This window comes from Chlorocebus sabaeus, chromosome 22 (assembly GCF_047675955.1).
Source record: "Chlorocebus sabaeus isolate Y175 chromosome 22, mChlSab1.0.hap1, whole genome shotgun sequence".
Lineage (NCBI taxonomy): Eukaryota > Metazoa > Chordata > Mammalia > Primates > Cercopithecidae > Chlorocebus > Chlorocebus sabaeus.
The window spans coordinates 33,581,120-33,597,112 of NC_132925.1; the positions used below are offsets into that span (position 1 = coordinate 33,581,120).

A 15,993-nucleotide genomic window follows, 5' to 3' on the forward strand; every position below is an offset into this window, starting at 1 on the left:
CGTGCCACCACGCCTGGCTAATTTTTGTATTTTTAGTAGAGACAGGGTTTCACCATGTTGGTCAGGCTGGTCTCAACTCCTGACCTCATGATCTGCCTGCCTTGGACTCCCAAAGTGCTGAGATTACAGATGTGAGCCACTGCGCCTGGACAAGATAGGAATAAATTTAATAAAAGATGTGTAATACTTGTACACTGAAAATGACAAAACTTTATTGAAAGACTTTTAGAAAGACATTAATAATTGGAAAGACATCCCATATTCATGGATTGGGAGGCTTAATGTTGTTAATGATGGCAATACTCCTCAGACTAATCTATAGATTCAACACTATCCTGTCAAAATTCAAATGGGCTTCTTTTGTAGAAATGGACAAGCAGTACCCAAGCCTCTATTGGAAGATGTACACTTCCTAATTTCATTGATTACTACAAAGCTACAATAATCAAGATAGTGTGGATTGGCATAAAACTAGACTTATGGGCTGGGCGTAGTGGCTCACGCCTGTAATTCTAGCACTTTGGGAGTCTGAGGCAGGTGGATCACCTGAGGGCAGGAGTTCAAGACCAGCCTGGCCAACATGATGAAACCCCGTCTCTATTGAAAATACAAAAAAATTAGCTGGGCATGGTGGCAGGCACCTGTAATCCCAGCTACATGGGAGGCTAAAGCCGGAGAATTGCTTGAACCTGGGAGGCGGAGGATCCAGTGAGCTGAGATCGCACCACTGCACTCTAGCCTGGGCAACAAGAGCAAAACTCCATCTCAAAAAAAAAAAAAAAAAAAAAAAAAATAGACTTATGTGTTAGTGGAGTAGAATTGAGAGTTCAGAAATAAACTCTTAAGTTTATGATCAATTGATTTTTGAGTGTCAAAACAACGTAATGAGGGAAAGAATACTCTTTTCCACAAATGATACAACTAGATAAACACGTGCAAAGGAATGAATTTGGACCCTTACTTCACACCATATACAAGAATCCACTTGAAATTTATCATAGACCTACACATGAGAGCTAAAACTAAAACTCTTAGAAGAAAAATAGGTTTAAATCTTCATGAACTTTGGATTAAGTAATCATTTCTTAGATATGACTTGAAAATCTCAAGTGACAAAAGAAAAAACAGATAAATTGGACCTCATTAAAATAGAGCCTGTTGGGTGCTGTGTGCCTGTCTTCCCAGCTACTCAGGAGGCTGAGGTGGGAGTTCGCTTGAGGCCAGGAGTTTGAGGCTGCATTATGCTATGATCGTGCCTGGGGATAGCCACTACCCTCCATCCTGGGCAACAAAGTGAGACCCCATTTCTAAAAAATAAAAAATAAAAATTTCTGTGCTTCAAGGAATTCATTAAGAAAATGAAAAGATCACCCGCAGATTGAGAAAATATCCGCAAATCAAATATTGGATAAGGGACTTGTACTAGAATGTATAAAGCACTCTTACAGCTCAATAAAAAGACAAACCAATTAAAAATGGCCAAAATGTGAATAGACATTTCTCCCGAGGCATACAAATACCTAATAAACACATGAAAACATGTCTGACATCAATAGTTATAAGGTAAATGCAAATCAGTACTACAATGGAAATGTCATTTTACACCCATTTGGATGACTGTAATAAGAAAGATAGACATTAGATTTGATGAGGATGTGGCGAAGTTAAAATTCTCATACGTTGCTGGTGGGAATGTAAAATGGTACAGGCATTTTGGAAAATAGTTTGGCACTTCCTAAAAATTTAAACAGAGTTACTATATGACCCAGCAATTCTTCTCTTAGGTATATACCCCAGAGAATTTAAATATGTTCACATAAACATTTTTACATGAATATTCATAACAGCATTATTCATAAGCAGAAAGTTGAAACAACCGAAACATTAATCAATTGATGAATGCATAGATAAAATGTAGTATATTCGTATAATGAAATATTACTCATCCATAAGCTAGAATGAAGTAATGATTCATGCTGCAACATAGATGAACCTTGAATACCTACATAATGGTGGGTGATAGGCTACAGACACAAAGGGCCACAATAGTGCAATCAATGATATGCACTTTGTGTCTGTTCCATTAATATGAAATTTCCAGAATTAGCAAATCCATAGAGATAGAAAGTAGATTCGTGTTGTTACGACCTGGGTGGAGGGGGAAATGGAGAGTAATTGCTAATAGGTATAGGATTTCTTTTTGGCATGATAAAAGCTTTCTGGAATTACATAGTGGTAATGATTGCACAGTTTTGTGAGTATACCAAAATCATTGACTTGTACATTGCAAAAGGATGAATTCTATAGTATGTGAATTATATCTTAACTTTTTAAAGTAAGTGCCTCGTTGGTATGGAACTCGGGCCTCAAGCAGCCCTGCTTCCATGATTTTGCTAGGTGCAGCCCATATCACTTCTGTCATGAGTTGCAGTTGCACACTGGTGCCTGTAGCTTTCCCAGACAGATATTGCACTCTCCTCAGTGTTCTACCCTTTTGGGATCCCAGTGGTAGCCCTGACCCCACATTTCTGCTGAGCATTATTCTAGTGGAGGCTCTCTGCACCTCTCCCCCTGCAGAGGGTCCCTTTTAGCTATATTAATCTCCAGATAGTCTCTAGGTCCTCTTCTGAAAATGCTCTTTCATGCTCTACCACATGGTCAGGCTGTGAATTTTCCAAATTTTTATGCTCTGCTTTCCTTTCAATTATAAATTCTTTCTTTAAATAAGTATTCTCTCTCTCATTTTACTGTAAGTGGCTAAAAGCAGCCATGCAGCATGTTGAGTGCTTTGCTGCCTAGATACTTGTATTTTATTTTATTTTTGAGATGAAGTCTCACTCTGTCACCCAGGCTGGAGTGCAATGGGACGGACGATCTCAGCTCACTGCAACCTCTGCCCCCTGGGTTCAAGCGATTCTCCCTGCCTCAGCCTCCCAAGTAGCTGGGATTACAGGCATGCACCACCACGCCTGGCTAAGTTTTGTATTTTTAGTAGAGACGGGGTTTCACCGTATTGGCCAGGCTGGTCTTGAACTCCTGACCTTAGGTGATCTGCCCACCTCGGCCTCCCAAATTGCTGGGATTACAGGCACAAGCCACAGCGCCGGCCTATTTTATTTTTTCTTTACAAAGCTGCTTAGATATTTCTTCTTCCAGAAATTATAGCTTTGGTAATTAAATTCTCTTTGGGTAATTAATCCAGACCCAGAGAGCACTCCCAAAAGATGGCATTAATCCCATCAGCCCTCTCAGGTTTGGCCATCCGCAAAGCCCTAGGACATGGATACAATGCCACCAAGTTCTTTGCTATTTTATATAATGACCTTTGCTCAATTCCCAATAAGATATTCCTCATTTCCATCAGAGACCTCTTCAGAAAGGCCTTTACTGTCCACATTTCTATGGATGTTCTGTTCACAACCACTTAAGTAATCTCTAAGAAGTTCCAGACTTTCCCAGTCTTCTTGTTTTCTGAGCCCTCACCAGAATTTCTGTTAATGACCCATTTATAGCAATCTAGGCTTTTTCTAGCCTGCTCCTCCAAATTCTTCCAGCCTCTAACCATTACCCAGTTCCAAAGCTGCTACCACATTTTCAGGTATTGTAATAGCAACAACCCTACTTCTTGGTACCAATTTTCTGTCTTAGACTGTTTTATGTTACTGTAACAGAACACCTAGAGTGGGTAATTTATATAGAAAGGAGATTTATTTGGCTCATGGTTCTGGAGGATGGAAAGTTCAAGATCAGGTGGTCTCATCTGGCCAGGGTCTCATGTTGCATCATAATATGATGGATGCCATCACATGGTAGGAACACATTTGAAAGAGACAAAACATGAGAGGCAATCTTGCTTTATAATAACCTGCTCTTTTGGTAATTAATCCAGACCCAGAGAGCACTCCCGCAAGATGGTAATAAGTCCTTCATGAGGGATCCCTCATGACTCAAACACCTCTTAAAGTTCCTACCACCTCTCAATACCATTCCATTGAGGACCAAGCCTCAACATGAGTTGTGTTGGGGACAAACCATATTCAAACCATAGCAACTACCAAACCTCATTAAAAAATCTGCTTGTGAGGCTATGGAGTGTGCCACAGATACCGAATCACTGGGACTGTTCAGACTATTTTTGATTAGAAGCCAACCGTTAGGATTTTTGGACTGCAAGATAGTGGCTTATTGAGTTTTACTGTATTTACATATATAAATATGCACAAAAAAGTGTTCAAATCACTTAGAATAGGAATATGCTATTTTCGAAAACGATTTTAGAGAACTACAAGAAAAGAAGAATTTGGGGTCTTTGAGGACAGAAACTTCAAATGTTAAATTTTTTAAAAAATTTTTATTGTTTCAAATACTGCATCTACCTCATTTTCTGCTGGGACTTCGTTTACACGTGTGTTCGATCTCCTCACTGTATTATCAGTCTCTTATCCTTTATTCTCTATTTTCCGTTATTTTTGTGGCAGCATTTTGAGTCCTAGAGTGATGTGTTCTTCCAGGGAGAATTTTCATATACAGCTGTCAAGCAATCTGGAATTGTCCCTTCCATTTGTAAGGATTAAGATGATTTGAAGTTGAGCTCCAGTCCTTGTGTTGTTGATCTCTGATTTTATTCTGTGTTCATAGAGAACATAGTTTTTGTGGCTTTAATCCTTTCAAATTTACTGAAACTTGTTTTGTGGCCTAGCATATGGTCTGTTCTGGAGAATGTTCCATGCATGTTTGAAAAAAATGTGTATTTTGCAGTTGTTGGATGGAGTGTTTTATAAATGCCGTTAGGTGTGGTTGGTGGAAAATGTTCAAGTCTCTTATATCCTTGCTGGTTTTCTGTGTAGTCTTTCTATCAATTATTAAGAATGGGGTATTGATACCTCCAACGTATTGAATGGTCTGTTCTTACAGTTCTGTCATTTTTGCTTCATGCATTTTGGGGCTCTGTTGTGTATGCATTTATGATTATCTTCCTCATATATTGACCCTTTTATTATTATGAAATCTCTCTTGGTCTAGCAGTATTTTAACTAAAGAGTAATATAGCCACTCATATTCTCTACTGTTTGCATGGCATATCTTTTTCTCATCCTTTTGCTTTTAACCTTGTTGTGCTTTTGTAACTAAGGTGTGTGTCTCTTGTAGACAAAATATAGTTGGTTCTATGTTTTGACAGTTTCTGTGTTTATTCTATTTACATTGAATGTAGTTATAATATGGTTAGATTTACAAATAACTATTTTGCTATTTATGTTCCATATGTCTTATGTCTTCTTTTGTTCTTCTGTTCCCCTTCTTTATGTGTCAAATACATATTTTTTAAGGTAGCATTTTAATTCCTTTTGATTTAAAATTTTTTGAGAGTTGTTTTTAGTGATTGATTGAGAAAGTACAGTATTCTTCATCTTCATACTAATTTAATTCTGCTAAAATATTGAAGCTTTGCTTCAACTAATGTTATTATCTTATAACCCCAGCAATACAGTGTTATGATTATTGCTTTGTAGACCCTTATGTCTTTTTTTTTTTTTTGAGAGAGTCTCACTCTTGCCCAGGCTGGAGTGCAGTGGCGTGATCTTGGCTCACTGCAACCTCCGCCCTGTGAATTCAAGCAATTTTCCTGCCTCAGCCTCCCGAGTAGCTGGGATTACAGGCGCCTGCCACCGTGCTCGGCTAATTTTTTGTATTTTTAGTAGAGACGGGGTTTCACCATCTTGGCCAGACTGGTCTTGAATTCCTGATCTCATGATCCACCCGCCATGGCCTCCCAAAGTGCTGGGATTACAGGTGTGAGCTGCCGCGCCTGGCCGACTCTTATGTCTTTTAAAGATTTTAAAAGAGAAATGAGAAAATAGATTTACATAGTCTTTTAAAAATACCCATGTATTTATACTTCTGGTGGTTTTAATTTCTTCTGGTGAATTTGAGTTGTCATATGATATAATTTTCTTGCAGCTTGAAGGACTTCCTTTAATTTTAATTTTAATTTTTTTGGAGACAGAGTCTCACTGTCGTCCAGGCTGGAGTGCAGTGGCGCGATCTGGGCTTCCTGCAACTTCTGCATCCAGGGTTCAAAAGATTCTCCTGCCTCAGCCCCACGAGTAGCTGGAATCACAGGCATGCGCCACCACACCCAGCTAATTTTTGTATTTTAGTAGAGATGGGGTTTCACTGTTTTGGCCAGGCTGGTCTCAAATTATTGGTCTGCCCACCTTGGCCTTCCAAATTGCTGGAATTATAGGGATGCATGTGCCACGATGCCAGGCTCAGACTTCCTTTAGTATTTCTTGTAAAGCAGGTCTGTTCTCTCCATTGTTAATGATGAGCAGTCACCTGCAAATTATACTGTTTTTCAACTGTATGCGAGGAGTCAATTTTTTTCTTGCTCATTTCAGGATTTTTTCTTTGTTGTTCAGCAATTTGACTATGGTATGTCTTAGCATGACTCTGTGTTTATCTTGCTTGGGATTCATTGAGTTTCTTGGATGTATACATGAATGTTTTCCATAAAATTTAGAAACTTGTGACCATGATTTCTTCAAATATATTTCTACCTTCCCCTTTTTCCTTCTGATACTCGCGTCACATGTATTTTGGTTCTTTTGATGTTGTCCCACTGGTCTCTGAGAGTCTGTTCATTTTCTTAAATCTATGTCCTTTCTGTTCTTCAAATTTGATAGTTTTTACTAATCTATCCCTAAGTTCACTTATTCTTTCTGTGTCATTTTGAATTTGCTGCTGAAACCCTCTAGTGAATTTTTTATTTGAGTGATTGTAATTTTCAACCCCAGAATGTCCATTTGTTTCTTTACAATTTTTTGTAAAAAATCTGTTTGTTCTCTACTTGTTGAGTCATTGTTGTCATACTTTCCTTTAGTTCTTTAAGCATGGTTCTCTTTGTTTTTTGAACATATTTATAATAACTGATTTGATATCTTTGTCTGCTAAATTCAATGTCTGGGGATCCTCAAAGGCTATGTCTCTTTTCTGTTCTGTCTTTTCTTTCCTTAGTATGAGTCACACTTTCCTGTTTCTTTGCATGTCTTATAATTTTTGTCGGAATATTGACAATTTAGATAATATATTGTAGCATCTCTGGATTCTGATTGCATTCCCTCCTGTCCCATGGGTTGTCATTGCTGATTTTTGTTTGCTTGCTTGTTTAATAATTTGCCTAGAGTAAATCTATGAAATCTGTTTGTCCTGTGGCATGTGTCTGCTCTGCTTATTATTGTTGTTTCTGTTTTTAAGGCTGGCTTCCTAGGGATCACCTCTTATGTCAGCCAGTGATGTACTCAATGTACTTAAATCTATAGAGCCAGTAAGGCTTTTCCCTTCTATTGACAGATCTGTGTGTAGATTGGGGAATGTATTCAAAGTTCTGGCCATTTAAAAGTGGCCATTTTTAAGTTTGTCCCAGTTTCTCATGTTCCCTGAGACCTCTTGTGTCTCTGGCCAGGAAATGTGTGGATAGCTTGGGCTTTCTCTAGTTTGTATTATGCACATTGGAGCCTTTGTTCAGCCAGGAATATGTGACTAGTTTATCAAGCCCATCTATGGCTGCCTCTCCTTTAAGATCTTTCTAAGCTCCTTGCTAATCTGCCATTCTGCTTGCTCCAATTGTTGCTGCACCCTCACACTTGTTTGGATTGGTACAGAGTTTTCCCTTTCACTCCTGGGCACAGATTTTCTGCCTCCAATCCACATCACAGCTGAACCCTCTCTGTCAAGATAGCTGCCAGTTTTCATGACCTATTTCCACCCTCAAAGAACTACCACATAGACTTAACAGGTAAAGGAAGAAGGGTAATGGGAACAGATCCAGGAACGAGTGTCACAGACTTCCACCATCCTTACCTAAGTTCAGTGGATTTTCATGAACAAATATTTCCCAGTTGATTGTATTGTATACCTTTGGTCAGTTTCTAGTCGTTTGAGATGATTATTTTTGACAGTTTTTTTCTAGTTATATATTTGCTTTTGCAGAGGGGATTGCCAAAGTCCTCATCTCATCATGCTGGAAGTAATCTTCTTTGCTTCTTTTTGGTGTTTTTGAAATGTTTATATGGTTATTTATATAAGGACATATAAAATATTGCATAGAAAGCATATGATTTTATATTCCACTTGATATTTATTTTCTAGGACACCATAATTACAATTAGACAGAAATGTAATCTTTTTATTTTTGCAGATTTCAAGTTCCACCTATAAAGACAGGAATGAGGAATACAGAAGACAGTTCACACACCTACCTGATACAGAGAGGCTGATAGCAGGTAAAAAAGACAGAAATTTGCAAAACAAAAGTTTTATTACCTCATTATAAAAATAGAACTATCCTCAGTGACAGTATATGTAATAAAATTAAGCCTTTATGCTAGACAGAATATAATTTTCAAGATAAGCATCATCCTTATGATCCAGCAATCCCATTTTTGGGTAGATATCCAAAAGAAAGGAAATCAATATATTGAAGAGATATCTGCACACTCATGTTTATTGTAGCACTATTGACAATACCGAAGATATGGAATCAACCTAACTAGCCATCAATGGATGAATGGATAAAGAAAATGTGGTACATAAATTCTATGGAATATTATTCAGCCATAAAAAAGAATGAAATGCTGTCATTTGCAACAATGTGGATGGAACTGGAGGACATTATGCTAAGTGAAATAAGCCAGGCACAAGAAGATGGGTCCCATGTTCTCACTCATATGTGGGAGCTAAAAAGAAACTGATCTCATGGAGATAGAGTGGAATAATGCCAGGTGTGGTGGCTCATGCCTATTATCCCAGCACTTTGGGAGACTGAGGCAGGAGCATTGCTTGAGCCCAGGAGTTCCAGAGCAGCCTGGTCAACATAGTGAGATCCTGTCTGTATTATTAAAAACAAATTAGCCAGGTCTGGTGGTATGTGCTTGTAGTCCCAGCTGCTCAAGAGGCTGAGATGAGAGAATTACTGGAGCCCAGGAATTGGAGGCTGCAGTAAGCTATGGTGGTGCCACTTTACCCTGGGCAACAGAGTGAGATCCTGACCTGCCCCCAACCCTCTCCCCTCAAAAAAAGAGAGAGTAGAGTGATGGTTACCAGAGGGCTGGGAAGGGTACTAAGAAGGGAAGATAAAAGGGAGATGGTTAATGGGTACGAGAATACAGTTAGATAGAAGGAATAAGATCTAGTGTTCAGTATCACACAGGGAGACTATAGTTAACACTAATTTATTGTATATTTCAAAATAGCCGAAAGAGTGGAATTGGGATGTCTCTAACACAAAGATATGATAAATGGTTGACGTGATGGCTCTCTCAATTACTTTGATTTGATCATTACAAAATATGTGCTTATTCCAGTATATCACATTATTCTATAAACACATACAACCATTCAGTATCCATAATAATTAAAAATTTAACAAAAGATAAGCAGCATCTTCATAATTAGACAATGGAAGACTCAATTGTAATTCAGGGAGGAGTGATTTCTGACTTACAAGAATATATATATTTATAATTTTTGGTTGGGTGCGGTGGCTCATGCCTGTAATCCCAGCACTTTGGGAGGCTAAGGCGGGAGGATTGCCTGAGGCCAGGAGTTTGAGACCAGCCTGGGCAACAAAGCAAGACCTTGGCTCAATAAATAAATAAATAAATAAATAAATAAATAAAAGACACACACATAAACACACATGCACACAGAGGAATATTAAGTACTAAGAAAATTTAACTAAAAATAAATGATTTGTCACAATGATTTTGGTGCATCAAATTGGAGGGAAAATTTAAACTTGATGTTCAATATATATTAACTACCTCCAGAAAAGTATACTCTCTAACAGACGTACTCATAGAGCAACTTCACAAATGTTCTAGGGCTAAATCATTATTTGTGTAATTGTTCACATGGATGTTTTTTGAAGTAGGCTTTCAGAGGAAAAATTTAATAATTTTTCTTTAAAAAGTGCTTTATTGTTTAGTATAAGCTTAATATATACTCATGACAATAAAACTACAGAGCTAAGTTTTGGTTTTAGTGTATATTTAATTGAAAACATTGATTTAGGTTGGGTGGAGGCTCACGCCTGTAATCCCAACACTTTGGGAGGCTGAGGTGGGTGGCTTGCTTGAGCCCAGGAGTTTGAGATTATCCTGGACAACGTAGTGAGACCTTGTCTCTACCAAAAATACAAAACTCAGGTGGGCATGGTGGCACACACCTGTAGTCCTAGCTACTTAGGAGGCTGAAGTGGGAGGATTGCTTGAGCCCAGGAGGTGGAGGTTGCAGTAAGGAGAGATCATGCCAGTGCACTCCAGCCTGGGTGACAGAACAAGACTTTGTCTCCAACAAAAACAAAAACATTTATTTATATGAATTTCTCCAATTTTTGGTACCATTAGGAAGTGTTTAATTCAGTGTCTAGAACTCAATGAATTTCGAGACAGTTCAGCTCAATAAATATTATAATAATGAATTAAAGCAACTTTTAAAAACATTGTTTATTGGAAGTAATACAGTCCCATGACAAAATTTTCAAATGCTACATAAGGACATAAAGTGAAAACTGAGTGATCCTTACAACCAAGACCACTTCAATGTTCTTCCATTGTTAGTAATTTCTTAGGTATAATTTCAGAAAATTTCTGTATATATTTAGGATTGTATATACAGAAAAAAACTTAAATGGGAGCAGACTGATTATTGTTTTGAATCTTGCTTAGATCTCTTTTTCATTTGCACTACTATTAATCCACTTCATTTTTTTCTCTCATATATATATATATTTATATATATATATATTTTTTTGAGATAGTCTCGCTGTGTCACCCAGGCTGGAGTGCAGTGGTGTGATCTCGGCTCCCTGCAACCTCCACCTCCCAGGTTCAAGTGATTCTCGTGTCTCAGCCTCCCAAGTAGCTGGAATTACAGGCACGCACCACCACGTCCGGTTAATTTTTGTATTTTTAGTAGATATGAGGTTTCTCCATATTGGCCAGGCTGGTCTTGAACTCCTGATCTCAAGTGATCTACCTGCCTTGGCCTCCCAAAGTGCTGGGATTACAGGCCTGAGGCACTGCACCTGGACAAGAAGCCATTAAAAAAAAAATCAGGCTGGGCACGGTGCCTCACGCCTGTAATCCCAGCACTTTGGGAGGCCGAGGCAGGCGGATCACGAGGTCAGGAGATGGAGACCATCCTGGCTAACACGGTGAAACCCCGTCTCTACTAAAAACACAAAAAATTAGCTGGGCATGGTGGCGGGCGCCTGTAGTCCCAGCTACTGGGGAGGCTGAGGCAGGAGAATGGCGTGAACCTGGGAGGCGGAGCTTGCAGTGAGCCTAGGTCGCACCACTGTACTCCAGCCTGGGCGACAGAGGGAGACTCCATGTCAAAAAAAAAAAAAAAAAAAAAAAAAAAAATTAGCCAGATGTGGTGGCGCACGCTTTTAGTCCCAGCTGCTCGGGAGACTGAGACATGAGAAACGCTTGATTTAGAAGGCGGAGGTTGCAGTGAGTTGAGATCGCGCCACTGCACTCTAGCATGGACGACAGAGTGAGACAACAACAACAGCAACAACAAAAAACCCTGGAAAAAGTCTGCTGATATATATCAAATAGTCTTCAGTTAAAATAATCTAGGTGGTTACTATGCCTTTGAACATAGTTAATGTAAAATAATGCGGTGGTTTCTTAAAGTGTGATCCACAGACCAGCAACATTGTCAGTACCTGAGAGCTTATTGGACACGCAGACTCACCCCAGAGCGATTTAATCAGAAACCTGGGGGGAGAGGCCTAGCAATATGGTATTTTTTTTGTTTTGTTTTGTTTTTATTTTCGGAGACAAGAGTCTTACTCTGTTGCCCAGGCTGGGTGCAATGGCATGATCTCAGCTAACTGTAACCTCTGCCTCCTGGGTTCAAGTGATTCTCATGCCTCAGCCTCCCGAGTAGGTGGAATTACAGGTGCCTGCCACCATACCTGGCTAATATTTGTATTTTTAGTAGAGATGGGGTTTCACCATGTTGGCCAGGCTGATCTCAAACTCCTGACCTCAGGTGATCCGCCCACCTTGGCCTCCCAAAGTGCTGAGATTGCAGGTGTGAGCCACCACGCTTGGCCCAATATGTGTTTTAATAAGTGAACCAGGTATTTCTGGTCTGAAGTTTGAGAAGCATTTAATTGATAAAATGGTTTGGTGGTTTGGAAACAAATTTCAGGATATTTCAAGGTGACCTTTAGCCCCATCTCTGTTTTAGTGATGGAGACTAGTTAATGAGTAACCTAACCTGCTTAAATATTTACAAGAAAATTTTGTTTGGTGGCACCTCAGTTTTGTTTTGCTGATGGAAACATTGTGAAAGACTGAATTACTTTGCTCAATTTTTAGTATTTGCTTAGACATTTAACATGACTAAGTGGAAACATTTTGAGATTTATGGAACATCTTCCTAAAATTGCTAATTAGTTTATAGAGTTTTAAAATTTAGCAGTTAAGCTAAATCTCCTCATAGCAGCCCTTTATATCTTATATTATTAAGAATTTAGCAGTACCGTTTACATTCTTCACAGAGCCAGATCTTATCCTTAGAGGCATGGGATTAACTTGTTAACTTGTTTGGCAGGCAGACTTGATTTTGCTGGACTTCAGTGGTGACGTGGAGAATCAACTTTTTCTTTTTTTTGGAGACAGAGTCTAGCTCCATTTCCCAGACTGGAGTGCAGTGGCACGATCTCAGCTCAGTGCAACTTCCGCCTCCCAGGTTCAAGAGATTCTCCTGCCTCAGCCTCCCGAGTAACTGGGATTACAGGTGCCCGCCACCACGGCTAATTTTTGTATTTTTAGTAGAAACAGGGTTTTGCCATGTTGGGCAGGTTGGTCTCGAACTTCTGACCTCAAGTGATCTGCTGACCTTGGCCTCCCAAAGTGTTGGGATTACAGGCGTGAGCTACTGTGCCTAGCCCAGCTGAGAGAAACAACTTTGAAACTGACTTAAAATGTATACAATTTTCTGAGTCATCTTTGACCCCTCTTTACTTTTGTCTAACATCTAATCAATCACCAATTCGCCATCAGTACTACCTCCTAAATATGTCTTAATCTAACTACTCTGTCTCTTACTATGGTCACCTTCTGGTCTAAGTCACCATCAACTTTTCTCTGGACTTCCAACTGATTTATCATAATTCATTCTCACAGTGTGAATAAAGTAATCTTTAAATATATACATCTGTTCCTATTCCTTCCACTTAAAGGTCATCGGTGGCATCTCATGACAACCACAGTCTACTATGGCTTGTGAGACTTTACATAACCTAGCTTCGCCAGCTTCTCCAACCCAAAGATCTAATAGTTCCTCAAATGTGCTGTGTTTTTTCCTACCAAAAGGCCTTTGCATGTGCTGTTCCCTTATGATCCTGCTGACCCTTTATTGATCTTTTCATGTTAAAGATCAGTTTTTTTTAGAAGAATCCTTCCTGATACACACTCTCTGCCCTGCCCTCCTCATACCTGCATATGCTCTCATAGCTTTCTCTACACTGGGTCATTATCATATTTATTTCTATATTTGTGTATTTTCTGCCTTCCCTGTACATTGTGTTCCATGAAGGCAAGAGCCATTTCTGCTAATCCTACTGCACAGCAAAATATCTGACATATGGTGTCCAAAGTATATGAAGGAGTGAATGAGTGAACTAATGAACAAAAAGTGATGACTTTCCATCTGTTGAAATATAGTATAAGGTCTATTAATTTCTCAGATTTTCATGAATAAGCTGTATCTTATTTTTGTGTATGTAGATTATGCTTGTGCTCTTCAGAGGGACATTTTGCTTCAGGGACGACTATACCTTTCAGAAAACTGGCTATGTTTCTATAGCAACATCTTCAGATGGGAAACTACAGTAAGACATTTTGCATTTGATTTGTTGATACAAATAATTGCATAGAGATAGATACAGTTCTTTTAAAAACTGTACTTTAGATGATTCCAAAGTAAATTTTTGTGCATCTAAACTAGTGTGCCTGTAAATACAAACATGTGTTGTATATATGTGTATAATATATTTTTCTGATTTAACACATTGAGTTCCAGTATAAAGATATTTTAATTGAAAAAAGCTTGAACATATATCTTAATGGCTGCCAAAACCATGTCTTAAGTGACAGATTGTCTGATTTTTGTTTGTGTGTTAATGTGGAACATGAACACCCACATGTCTTTTCACACTTTGTACTAATGTTAGATAGAGGAGTTGTTGGGGAGAATACTGCAGGGCAAACTGCTTACTCTGTTTTTCTCAGAGAATACAAGCATGTACTTATTAACTCCTTCAGGTCGAAAAACCTGAGGAACATTCAACTGCAAAGTTGAATATTCTGGATTAGATTGATGGGATACTTGGCATTTTGTATTGTGTATGTTTCTGAAAAATACATTAAAAAATTCTTTTGTGTGTTTAGATTTCTATTGCTTTAAAGAATATAACCTTCATGACCAAGGAGAAAACTGCTCGACTCATCCCAAATGCTATCCAGATAGTTACAGAAAGTGAAAAGGTGAAAAACTTTTCTATCTTTGTTATATTACATAATGTGAAGAAAATCTGCCTCATACTCACCATCAACGTTGGGAAATTAGGCATTTCTTCCTGGAGTTAGGAATATCTGATACACATATGTTTAATACTAGAATTCTGTATGCAGTTATATTAGTGGTTAACTTTAAATGACTGCTGACATTTTTTGTACTTTATAGTTTACAGATAACTTTCACCCATATTTTTCATTTCTAGGTAGGTAACATTAGCACAATGTCCTTATTTCTAAATACTCTAATAATTCCATGAGTATTTTTCAGTCAGTAATCACTGCACAATAGCAACTAATAAAAAATGCTCCTGGTGAACAGAGATTTGGATAGCATACACATGAGCACTAACCACTGTATTCTTTTTTTAAAACAGGCAATTATCTTTAACTGACATAATTTTTATTATTCACCTACAATATCTGCCATTTCTTAGTGGGGATATATCAAGAATATTTCTTAACCACCTGGAAAATTGGTTAGGGCCCTGCGTGAGAGATATTAGAAGTGTAGTGATGAGAAAGAAAAAGAGAGAAGAAAGAAGGAGATGAAGGAAGGAAAGAAAAAGAAAGAGAAAAAAAGAGGAGGGGTAGGGAGGGAGAAAAAGAGACAGGGAGAGTTTTGGGGGAGGAGGGGAGAGAGTATTAGTACGGTGATATTAAATCTTTGTAATTGTACTTTTTAATCTTGTGGATATTCTTTTAAATTCACCTTAAATTTTATCTTATTCTTTTTTTAGAGACAGGGTCTTGCTATGTTGCACAGGCTAGCCTCAAGCATTTGGGCTCATGCGATCCTCCAACCTTAATTTCCCAAGTAGCTGGGACTTCTGGTGTGCACCACTGAGTCTGGCTATTTTTATTTTTAAACAGTCTTATCCCTACAGAACACTTCCAAATGCAGTACAAAGAGCTTTTGCTCCTGCACTAATTAAGAATAAATTCTTACCCCGATCCTCCATCACCTTAGATACTCTGGCATGTACTTCCAACAAAGACGTTCTTCTATATAACCACAATATAATTCAACATCAAAAAATTAACACTGATCTGTTACCACCACTCAATTCTTAGACCCCATTCAATTTCCATAACTATCCCAATAATATCCTTTATAGCAAACAGACTCAGTTCAGAATTACACATTACATTTAATTATCATGCTCTTTAATTTCCTGGAAGAGTTCCTTAGTCTTTTCTTGACTTTTATGTCTTTGATACTTTTAAAGATTACAGGTCAGTTATTTTGTAGGATATCCCTCAATTTGTGTTTGTCTGATGTTCCCTTGTGATTAAATTTAGGTTATGTAATTTTGGAAGAAATACATGGAAATGACGCTCTGCTCTCACCACTACATCCTATCAGATGGCACATGATTTTAACTTCTACTATTAC

At 38.3% G+C, this 15,993-nt stretch overlaps 1 protein-coding gene across 1 annotated transcript in view; it reads left to right on the forward strand.

Annotated features, from left to right (window-relative positions):
• GRAMD1C (GRAM domain containing 1C) overlaps positions 1–15,993 on the forward strand; it is a 109,645-nt gene that overhangs the window by 19,470 nt on the left and 74,182 nt on the right. Inside the window, exons 3-5 of the mRNA XM_007985763.3 lie at positions 8,198–8,282; positions 13,809–13,912; positions 14,472–14,567. Of these exons, the coding sequence (XP_007983954.1) occupies positions 8,198–8,282; positions 13,809–13,912; positions 14,472–14,567 (285 nt within the window). The remainder of the gene's footprint in view (positions 1–8,197; positions 8,283–13,808; positions 13,913–14,471; positions 14,568–15,993) is intronic.